Source organism: Periophthalmus magnuspinnatus, chromosome 23, assembly GCF_009829125.3.
Source record: "Periophthalmus magnuspinnatus isolate fPerMag1 chromosome 23, fPerMag1.2.pri, whole genome shotgun sequence".
NCBI lineage: Eukaryota > Metazoa > Chordata > Actinopteri > Gobiiformes > Gobiidae > Periophthalmus > Periophthalmus magnuspinnatus.
In genome coordinates, this window is record NC_047148.1 from 1,298,918 (window position 1) to 1,309,697 (window position 10,780).

General features: G+C 40.9%; 1 protein-coding gene across 1 annotated transcript in view; it reads left to right on the forward strand.

Moving 5' to 3' along the window:
• Window positions 1-10,326, forward strand: part of vldlr (very low density lipoprotein receptor) — a 56,428-nt gene extending 46,102 nt beyond the window's left edge. Inside the window, exons 16-19 of the mRNA XM_033989363.2 lie at window positions 1,236-1,385; window positions 7,667-7,744; window positions 7,844-8,013; window positions 9,634-10,326. Coding sequence (XP_033845254.1) covers window positions 1,236-1,385; window positions 7,667-7,744; window positions 7,844-8,013; window positions 9,634-9,669 — 434 coding nt within the window. The 3' untranslated portion in view covers window positions 9,670-10,326. The remainder of the gene's footprint in view (window positions 1-1,235; window positions 1,386-7,666; window positions 7,745-7,843; window positions 8,014-9,633) is intronic.
• The last annotated feature ends 454 nt before the right edge of the window (window positions 10,327-10,780 follow it).

Sequence of the window (10,780 nt, forward strand, 5' to 3'; positions counted from 1 at the left end):
CACACTTTCCTTCACCTCCCATATCAACATCACCCGGTCCGCCTACTTCCACCTCAGAAACATCCACCGTCTCCGTTCCTCACTCACCCCACACACCACCGCCATCCTCATCCATAGCCTGGTCACTTCCCGTATAGACTATTGCAATTCTCTTCTGTTCGGACTCCCACAGAAATCACTCCATAAACTCCAACTGGTCCAAAACTCAGCTGCCCGCATTATCACACACACACCCTCCCATCACCACATCACACCTGTCCTGCAACAGCTCCACTGGCTCCCCATCACGCACCGCATACACTACAAAATCATACTCCTCACATACAAAGCTCTCCACAACCTGGCCCCTCCATACCTGTCTGACCTCATTCACATCTCCACACCTGCCCGCTCCCTCCGCTCCTCCTCTTCCCTGCACCTCACTGTCCCTCCTGCCCGTCTTGTCACTATGGGGAGCAGAGCCTTCAGCTGCTCTGCTCCCCAGCTCTGGAACTCCCTCCCCCATGACCTCCGCAACACACACTCACTCCCACACTTCAAATCTAAACTCAAAACTCATCTGTTTAGAAAGGCCTTCTCATCCTGACCATAACTGCTGTCTTTTAATCTATATTTGTTTTTAAATGTATTTTTAATCATTTTACATTGTTTCAATTTGTATTGTGTACCTATGTATGTATGGTGACCTTGAGAGCCTTGAAAGGCGCCTAACAAATAAAATGTATTATTATTATTATTTGTTACAGAAAGATTGGACATTAATTTGGCGTTTTGGTTCTCAAGTTCTGAAATCCAGTTGGCTTGAACCTAAAAGGACTACCACTACCTAAACCCCAACACCTACAGCCAATCATTAATCAGTGCCTGTTAAAAGCCACCCTCAGCTACTCCAGTTATAGCCAAAAAAAGGCCCGACCTCTGCGTAGAGACGTGCAGCTCTACTATATGTTGTCCATATGCTGTCATCTATCTGCAGGTTAAATAACTGGTGACTCAGTTTTTAAAAAGGTATTACAATTACAATAGAATCAAAGAGCACAGGCTACATACAATTCCTTTAAACTACTCTAGGATAAAGCGGAGACAAGCAGTTCCTTTTGCAAAGTACAGAAAAAGCATGCAGTTATGGCTAGTCAGGCTAATAATTTAATGTTTTTAAATGTTTGTACTTCATGGAAATGAAGTACCCCCACTTATCAAATGTAATGTCTCTGTTGTGCTTGTCCTCTGCTCAGGGACAAACTGGTGCTTGGAGAAGGGGGAGAATGGAGGCTGTAGCTACATGTGCCTTCCTGCTCCTCAGATTAACAAACACTCACCCAAGTACACGTGTGTGTGTCCGGAGGGCCAAGAGCTGCAGGAGGACGGGTTACACTGCTACACAGGTCAGGCTTACTGCATTTACAACACCATTTGTCCATTGTACTAAAGGTTTGCAGTTAGATTCCTGCTCCCACTAGTTCATACTGTTGCATTGTTTGAATGACTTTTTCATGCATAGTACTTTGATGCCAGAGAAAAGTACTGTAAAAATGTGGCCACATTGTTGGAAAATTCAGTAAGTTGACTTTGTAACTAATATTTCCGCAAGGCAAGTTTATTTGTATAGCACAATTCGTACACAAGGTAATTCAAAGTGCTTTACAGAATAAGAAAGACATTAAAATCGCACAAATCAAAACATAATCACAAAAGGCATGGTGCTAGCTAACTATTGATACTTTGCAGCTGATGTCATCAACATTTGCTGTGGATGTGAAGCTAACTAAAGGTACTTCTCTGTTTGAAGCTCTGTTGCCCAAGTCAGACTTTATTCTGAGCTTTAACACATTCTGACATAAAGAACTGACTTGTGCTGTTAAATCCCTCTCAAATTACATTATAGTCACAAGCTAGCCAACATTAGCTTTTTCAGTTGGTCTCACCTTTTGTTGAACACCTGAACAGGACCCAGACACAGGCTCCTGAAAATGCGTGTTTAAATCCACTGTATCTTTTCTTGAGTTTTCAGACTCTTAAAAACATTTGGCAATGTTTGCTAATGTGTGCATTGTGTCTCGATGGTAACTGCAGTGTCATCACTCTGGGGGTGGGGGGAGGGGTCCTGTTCAGCAAAGTATCAATAATAGTGTAGAATTGTTGACCTAGAATTGTCTTTCTGGGCAAACGGCCTCCAAGGAAATCTTATCTCCTCCATCCCCTTAATTAGTTACAGATAGACATCTCTACTATAGTATTGGGACCAAAGATTCAGAACTCGGGTAACAGTATAACAATGTTTATTATCAGATTGTAATATGCAAATGAAGGTAGATGGATCAGACAGTTGAGAGCCGGGTTGTTTGCAGTAGTCTTTGACCGGGTGGTGGGCAGCGGAGTCAGAGACGAGGTAGAGTCAAAAATGCAAAACATGAGAATGAGTCAAGCAGAGCGGTACCACTGTGGATATGCGGACGTGTGTCAGGTCCTCAGGCCTTTTGTCCTCCCTAGGTGCAGTTTGATTAGAGATTAGTTACAGGTGTGCATGGGAGGAGCCCGACTCTCCGCCCAGCTCCAGGCTCTGACACAGAAGGGAGGGGGAAAACAACACAAAACACAAGTCAGGCTGGGATCTTGACATATAGTTTAAAATGTTTTGGTGTTGTCCCCATCGTACATGTCTGCATTGTACATTTCCATTCATTTTCTTGCTCCTGAGCCTGTGTGGTGCAGGCTAATGTGCAGAAGCTGTGCAGAGCTGGTGGAGTACCAGTCTGCCTCTTACTGGGCTCACAATGACTGCATTACCCTGGGCTAGCTCCATAGACTGGCTCCACACAAAGCTCTGACTCAGGAGCAGTGTAGAGTCTACTCATTCCATACTAATGAAATCAATACTGCAGTAATCTGTGTTTAGTGTGCACAGGCAGTGAAGAGCAGTATGTGGCTAATGATGTGTCTGGTCAGTGGCCGTACTGGTTACACAATAACCTCACAGCGAGAATGTTCTAGGTTAATTTCCTTGTAAGTGCAGGTGATTGTGTGTTGTGTGAACGACTTGTACTGGCTTGTACATAGTGGACTAGTGTAGTGTAGACTAGACTTTCTTTCTGTGAATACTAAGGCCTTTGTGGGGGCTCTCATTGGTTCAGAGACAGCAGCTGTTTGAGGCAGAGGGCTATAGTGTCACATTGGCTGGCTGAAAATTACTTTTAGTAGAGATCAAGATTCTGTCCTTTTGAATGGCCAATGAGGTTATGCTTAGGCTTTTATATCTTCTGTATGTACTGGATTGTGGTGTGGACACAGTTCAGACTTTGGAGGAAGAAATTTGTTATTGATTTATATGTTTTTATGTTCAGGAAATGTAATATTGAAAGCAGACTTAAGCATTGCCATTTAAAAACTATTTATATTCCCCTATAAAAATGGCTTTGAATATTAGGAAATAGTGATACATTTTTTGTCATATTTTCTCTCTCCCCATATCGCCTCCACACTGCTCGAAATCATATATTGGTAAATCAAAAGCCTGCAGATAGTTATTCTGAACATACACAGGAAAAAAAAAAGTATTTTATCTGTAGCTATAAATTCCGGTAAAATGGTTGTTTGGACTTGTTTTGGACATGTTCTAAATAGTTCAAAAGACATCCCGCTCTCAAATCGTAATGCCCCTGCCGTCCATGTTGTTTTTGAAGGGCTAACTAAAACCATACATCCTCACCATCTCTCAGCACAGATCTCCTTCTGCCTCCCCTCTGAAAAGCATAATGCACAAAGTCCAAAGTTTTTAGACAGATTACAAACGTTGACATTTCTTTAGACAATAAAGTCATGTATGTATCATCATTGTACATACAAGTGCTTTGTAAGTGACACCAGGACTTTAGGCTACATGAACTGATCACTTTTTTGTTTTGTTTGTTTTATGATATATCAAATGAATATTATTGTGATATATTTTAATATAGTTTTTGGCATGATATAAGTTCAGTTAAAACCAGGACCAACTCAAGTCTAAGGTAGGACTTAATAAGGGAAATAATGAGGAAACTCGGTTCTCAGTAAACTACACAAAAAGGCAACAGAACTTTGTTTTGCAATATGTAATTTTTCTTGCTAACTTTATTATTGTATCAGCCAATATTATAGTATCGATCTTTTCGTGCATCAGTACTCTAGATTATAAACCTACCTTTAGCCAACTGTCCGGTGTAAGTCGCTGATCAACAGAGTTCTGCATCCTCACATCTGATTCATTTGAGCTTCTGTGGTGCTAACCAGGCTCCAGGTTTGTTGTAGAAATCCAAACGATTTCATTGCATTTATTTACTCACTAGGACAATAAACAGTCACTCTAGGCTTGTAGATAAACTTTTCTGTGTGGAACAAAGACAGTTGTCCATATAGTCAACCAGTCAAAGCTCTTGCGCTCAGTGGAAATTTGATACAAAGTAACATTTTTCCCAAGGCACAGAAACACTGCAAGAGCCGCAAGGTTTCTGATTGGACGTGTGCACATTAAGGAGCTGTACGGCTCATCTGCATTTATTTGACGCTGAACTATAAACTAGTCTTCATGTGTACGCTAAATACTGTCAGCCAATGCTTTGGTGCTCCATTATTCATCAGAGAGCTCCTCAGAGACCTAGTCCATTTCCACCCACATTCACTGCTGGTTAAAAATAGAACCGCTGGTACAGTTTATCTGCTTTGCTTTTACAGACTTCTGTCGGCAGGAGCAATGGTTAGTGTATTTTAAATGTGAATTGTGTAACTTTTCTAATGTGGGGATCTGCTACTTGTCTCCATAGAGATATTCTTGCTTTGCCTGAGATTTGAGATGCCTTAAATGCCATACTGTCCAACATTTATTTCATTGTAGGTGTTTTTATTGCTCAGTCGTTCTGTTATATCCAGTAAACCTTAAGCCTTTCTGAAACAGTGAATCCACTCTGCACTTTTAACAGTCACAAAATGAGCTCTGTCTGCAAAACCGTGCTAATACAATGGCCGTGTTCTAATTTGCAAAAGTGCCCTTAAATGCACCGTTCGAATGCCGCATTTAACTGAACTGATGTGCCTTGGAAAAAACTTCCGTTTTGTCTCCTCTGTCCATAGGACATGTAGTTTGGCAAATTCCAATCTTCCAAACTCCAATGGCTTTGTTATGATTTGTTTTCAACAATGGTGACCTCCTTGGTCGTCTCTCATTAAGTCCACTTGGGCTCAAACAATGACGGATGGTGTGATCCAACACTGATGTTCCTTGAGCTTGAAGTTCACCTTTAAAAAACCGTTCATATTATTCATCTCTTTGATTTGTCACCAATTTTCCTCCTGCGGCCACGTCCAGGGAGGTTGGCTACAGAATAATATGTGCAACTGTAGTCACAGGAACATTAAGGTTCTTGGAGATGGTCTTATAGCCTTTACCTTTAACATGCTTATATATAATTTTCTTTCTAATCTCCTGAGACAACTCTTTCCTTTGCTTCCTCTGGTACATGTTGAGTGTGGTACACACCATGTCACCAAACAGCACAGTGACGACCTGTAGCCCTATCTATTGGCCCACTGACTAGACACTTGTGATGCTAATTAGTGGACTCACCTTGGATTAACATGTCCCTCTGGTCACATTATTTTCAGTCTTTTCTAGGGGTACCATCATTTTTGTCCAGGACTGCTTCATGAGTTTATTTTTTTTTAAGTAATTCTGTTGAAGCATGGTTGAACAGCAATGTCTGACTTTCATTGGTTAAGTTTCATAGATTTTTTATTTATTATTACTTTTGTCAGATTCAAGTTATTTTTGTGATTTTTTCTTTCATTAACCAAAGGGTACCAACAATTTTGTCCACTTGTGTAGCTTGTTATGCTGATAAAATTTGAATTTATTTTGGACAACCTACAAACTATCTACTTAAACTGGTGCATGTGTATGAACAATGTGGTAAACTCTCTGGATATAAAATTAACATTAACTGAATGGTACCAACAGTTTTGTCCATATGTGTACCTGGAGTTGTTTTGTTTCCTTCACACTTGTGAGTAATTTTAGATTATTAGATTGTTTGCATCCCCCAAACTTAAAATGCTCTTTTCCACATTGTGATGTCGTTTTAAAGTTAACAGCCATTTTTGGCCTCAGATGAACGGCTTTACTCTACAATACTCTATAATAACATTTTAACCTGCTTCTGAATATCTTTGTCTTACCTTTTCCACAGTTGAGATTATCGATTAAAAAGTCTCTTATATCTGCTGGTGCACCGAGGAGTGAAACAGTTTCAGTGAGGCTAAAATGATAGATCTAACATCAAAGTTAGGCTGAATTCATAGGGGAGATTAAGAAACAGCACAGATTTCTGCAGAATCAGCTATTCTACAGAAAGCACCAAATTCGAATTCCAGAGCCTTCAGGATTCGAACAGAATGTAGAAGGGACTGGCTGCTCAGGCAACAGACAGGCTGTTGGGGCTGTGTGCTGTCTGTACTCTGGTCTGGTCTTGTGACTGATCTAATGTGTAAAAAAGCAACAGTGTAGCGGTACAGCCATGTCATTGGACTGATTCTGAAAGTTTTCAATACAGTACTAGAGGTTATTGTGTTTGTTGACATGTTGGCCTTCAGTGCCTTTTGCCTCAGTCAGTAACCACACAATGTTTAGCTAAGGGTTTCTCTAAATGTATTCAGTGCATATGGATAACATAATCAGCAGAGGGAGAGCAAGGGCAACTGTTATGTTTGAGACGGTCAAAGGATTGAGATGGATTCATGTATGGTATTTTTTGTTCATGGAATTAAGACTAAAAGCCATCTTGATAAAATGTGTTCCGGTATCGCCCACCTCTACTTTTTACTGACAAATACATTGTATACATGTAGTTTTTATAAATCAAATGTATACACTTGTGTACTGTGATCTTGTCTATGCACTTTGGATCCGATGTATACTCAGACTATAGAGATTCTTAATGCCACGTCCCCTTTGAGTTGACTAATCTTTGCAAAGAGCATTTTTTTTTATCAACTATTGCCCTGTAATGAGACAATGATGTAACATTCACCTTTTTACTGAAGGGGAGTGTGTGGGTCTTTGAGGAGGGTTACAGCGCTATCTGCTGGCAGCAGGTGTGAAACGCCACTGAGGCTGTGAACCTTTGAATACATAAAGATTGTTCAATCCCCAAATGTGACTTTTAATGAACGAGTCTTTATTTTTGTCTTGATTTACTACTTTACCACTTTTCATAAAGAGGGGGTATTATGTTTTGTTCTGTTTTTAGCTTTCTACCATGTTATGATGCTGTGCTCTCATGAAAAACATGCTTGAAGAGGTTTTTGATGGCTCAAGTTCTTAATTATTGCAGAGTGGATGCACATAGATCTACAGAAAAAAAAAAGGAATCAAATTGATTTCTAAACATTTGATAACCATGGGGCTTTTAGTCAAGTGGTCTAATGCCAGTCCATCAGTGAAATCAGAGCTGGAGCAGAGAATGAAGAATATTGACTATTTTGTATGTTCAATGAGACGCGTTAACTTTTTTAGCACAGTATGTTTTTTTTAAATGGCAGATTTAAAAGTTTGTGTGAAGATTGAAACTGGAAAAGACAGCCTACACTGCACATTTAACTCCATGTTGTTTCCTATGTTGTGTGTCTTGTTTTCTCACAGAAGTAAATGTGAGCATGCCCATCCTGGTGGACTCCTCACCGCGGGGCTCGGCTGCTGCCTGGGCCATACTCCCTGTCTGTGAGTAGTACCACTTCCAATACTTCCAACACTTCCACCACTGTGGGTGAAGGGAAAGGTAATTCTCTACTACAAACCTCACCCGTGTCCTGTATGCAGTGGTCCTTGCCATGGCGGCACTTGGGGCCTACCTCATGTGGAGGAACTGGACTCTAAAGAACCAGAAGAGCATGAATTTCGACAACCCAGTGTACCTTAAGACCACCGAAGAAGACCTGAACATCGACATCTCCAGGCACAGCGCCAATGTGGGCCACACCTACCCAGCCGTGAGTCTGCTTTCACCTGCCATACTCTGAACCACATTCTGAGACACCTGCCCTACACACCGCATTCACCTGTCACACCTACCTGGCCAGGAGTCTGCATTCACCTGCAACATCTTCACCTGCTACACCAGCCCCATCTGCCCAACTCTGAATCCCCTTCCCCCACATTTACCTGCCACACCTGCCACATTACCAGATTCAAATTTTACCTTATAGAGATCAGATTTTTGGTCCCCCTAAAGCAAAAGGTTCTTAAGATGTGATGAATACCTGCTCATACACAGTAGATCACCTGTCCCATGTCTACACCTGCCACACGTGTTCCCTGTCACTCACATTCTGAGTCAAGTGTCACATTCAGACAGATGGCATGTGCAGATGTAACTCTTTATTGTTTTCATTTAGAACATGTGCACAATAATCCCCCCAATCTCTGACCTTCCCTAATCACCACTCACTACACACAGTACACACAGTACACACAGTACACACAGTACACACAGCACACACAGCACACACAGCACACACAGCACACACAGCACACACAGCACACACAGCACACACAGCACACAGTCAACAGATTACCATGAAGCACAGGCCCTTCATTCTTGCACAAGGTATTTGTATTCACATGATGTAACTGTATATTATGTGTGCAGGTCATGTGTGTAAAATAAAATGTTTTGTGACATTTTAGAATCATGACAACCCCATTGTAAAGTTGATTTTGATACTTAGGCGCAGACTTGAATAATGGTTAAAAATATGGTGTGCATATATGAACTAGGTCTGCTATAGATCAAGGACCATAATGTGTTTTCTTCATATTATCTGTATTTGATACTGCTTTTAATAGGCATGTAACGGGAAAATGTGACCATGCACATTGCACATGCCATGATGTAAAATCAGTGACAGGAACCCTGAAAAACACTTAAAACAGCACCGCAGCCATGTCTCTGCGCCAATGTCACACTGTTAAATGCATGCTCTCTATGCTCGCGTGCATGCCACCTGCAGGTTTACTGGCATGTATCATGTATCGACCCTACTGTTACATAAAATCTGCTTTGGTGAGCTAATCATATTTCCATATAGAGAGCAAAAGTCGGTTTTCCCTTTTGAGTACATGGCATTTATGGCCTGAACTCTCTATTCTACATCCAACAAAAATGTGCCTTCCCTAAACCTAGTCCTGTCACAATAATTACTATATTGACGTATTGTTGAATATGTGAAAGCTGGAACAATATATTTTGCGGTTCAATATTTATCATGTGCGCATTTTTCTGTAATACTGGAATAAAGATTTGAAGTATAGAGGGCAGAATACATAACTTCTGTTATTTATTTGTTGCAGCTCACTCCTTTTAATGATACAGTATATAAAAAAATGGGTTTGCTGGGATTATCTTACTTTGTGCCAGTGGCATAAAGTAATATTATTGTGTATCCTAATATTTCTCTGTAACAATATATTTTTATACTTTTATTGTGACAGGCCTACCCACACCCCCACGCTTCATCTCATGAAATATTCTAGGGCTATAGAATGTTATGTGTGTGTGAACCAGCATATTTTACAGTGACTAAACTCTGCCCTCTCCATTGTGCTTTCAGATCTCCATAGTGAGCACAGACGATGACGTGTCCTGATCGTGGGCCCCCCTCTGTACGGATGGCCCCTTCTGCACACACAGCTTGAACTAAGCGAACTGTCCCATGACACCACAGGCATTTGACAGTGCAGCTATGCACCCATCAGGGCAGAGGATGGACATTTATTTATAATGTCAAATGTGCCAATCATTTCTTTCAAAGTATTAATATTTTTCATTCTTATTTATATTCTGTAAGTATTATTTCTGTCCCTAAATATTAATTTCTTTTCTGTATCGTCGTTTTACAAATTAAGTCTCTGCTGGGCAGATTCAGACTGAGACAGTCCAACCACTCTTTGTTATGAATTATACATTGCACTTATTTATATCATACATTACATTTGCTTTGGCTGTTTCTGCTATAGTTCTAAATCATGTCTTGTCTTGCCATGGCAGCGTTTGACTTGTGAACACACCCCAGCTGCATCCTCTGACAGGGTGCTCGATCAGGACTCTCCATGCACTTTGAGCAGTTTCTTTTTATGTAAAGATTGTACAGATGTTTTCTTCTTTAGGCCTTTCAGGTCCACTTTGTGAAGCACTCTTTTGTATGTGTGTGTGCCGTGGCTGTGGATTTTCTAGCCTTGTACAGTGTGTGCGACTGGAAAGCTGTGTCACTTGAAAATAAAGACCTACGGTTGTTCAAACACCGGCCCGCTCGTGTTCTTCACCTCAACCACAGCGTGACAGGTTCTCAGACACACACAGCATGTAAAGAGTCATGTTGATGGTTTAAAGAGCAATCGGTCAATATTACAAGCAATTTAAGCATATTGAGCTTTTATTTTATTTTTGTATTTTACTACCCAACAAAAGTTTCCACAGGTAGGGTCATTAGATCCTGTGTCAGGGCAGTTTGAGGTGGGTATCAGCTTCAAGAGAAAAATGTCCCTGTCCTTTGAACTGCACATGCTGCACTTCTTCATTGGTCAAAATCCCAAAATATTAACAATAAAAACTGCTTAGTGTGCCAGGAAGTCAGCCACAAGAGCAGCCAACTACAACCATGGCAACTATGGCCATTTACTGATACCCCATCAGTGGAAAAGTCCCTTTAGTGTCTTCTAGTTCTATTTTGTCCCTTCTGACCGCCAGAGGTGCCCGGT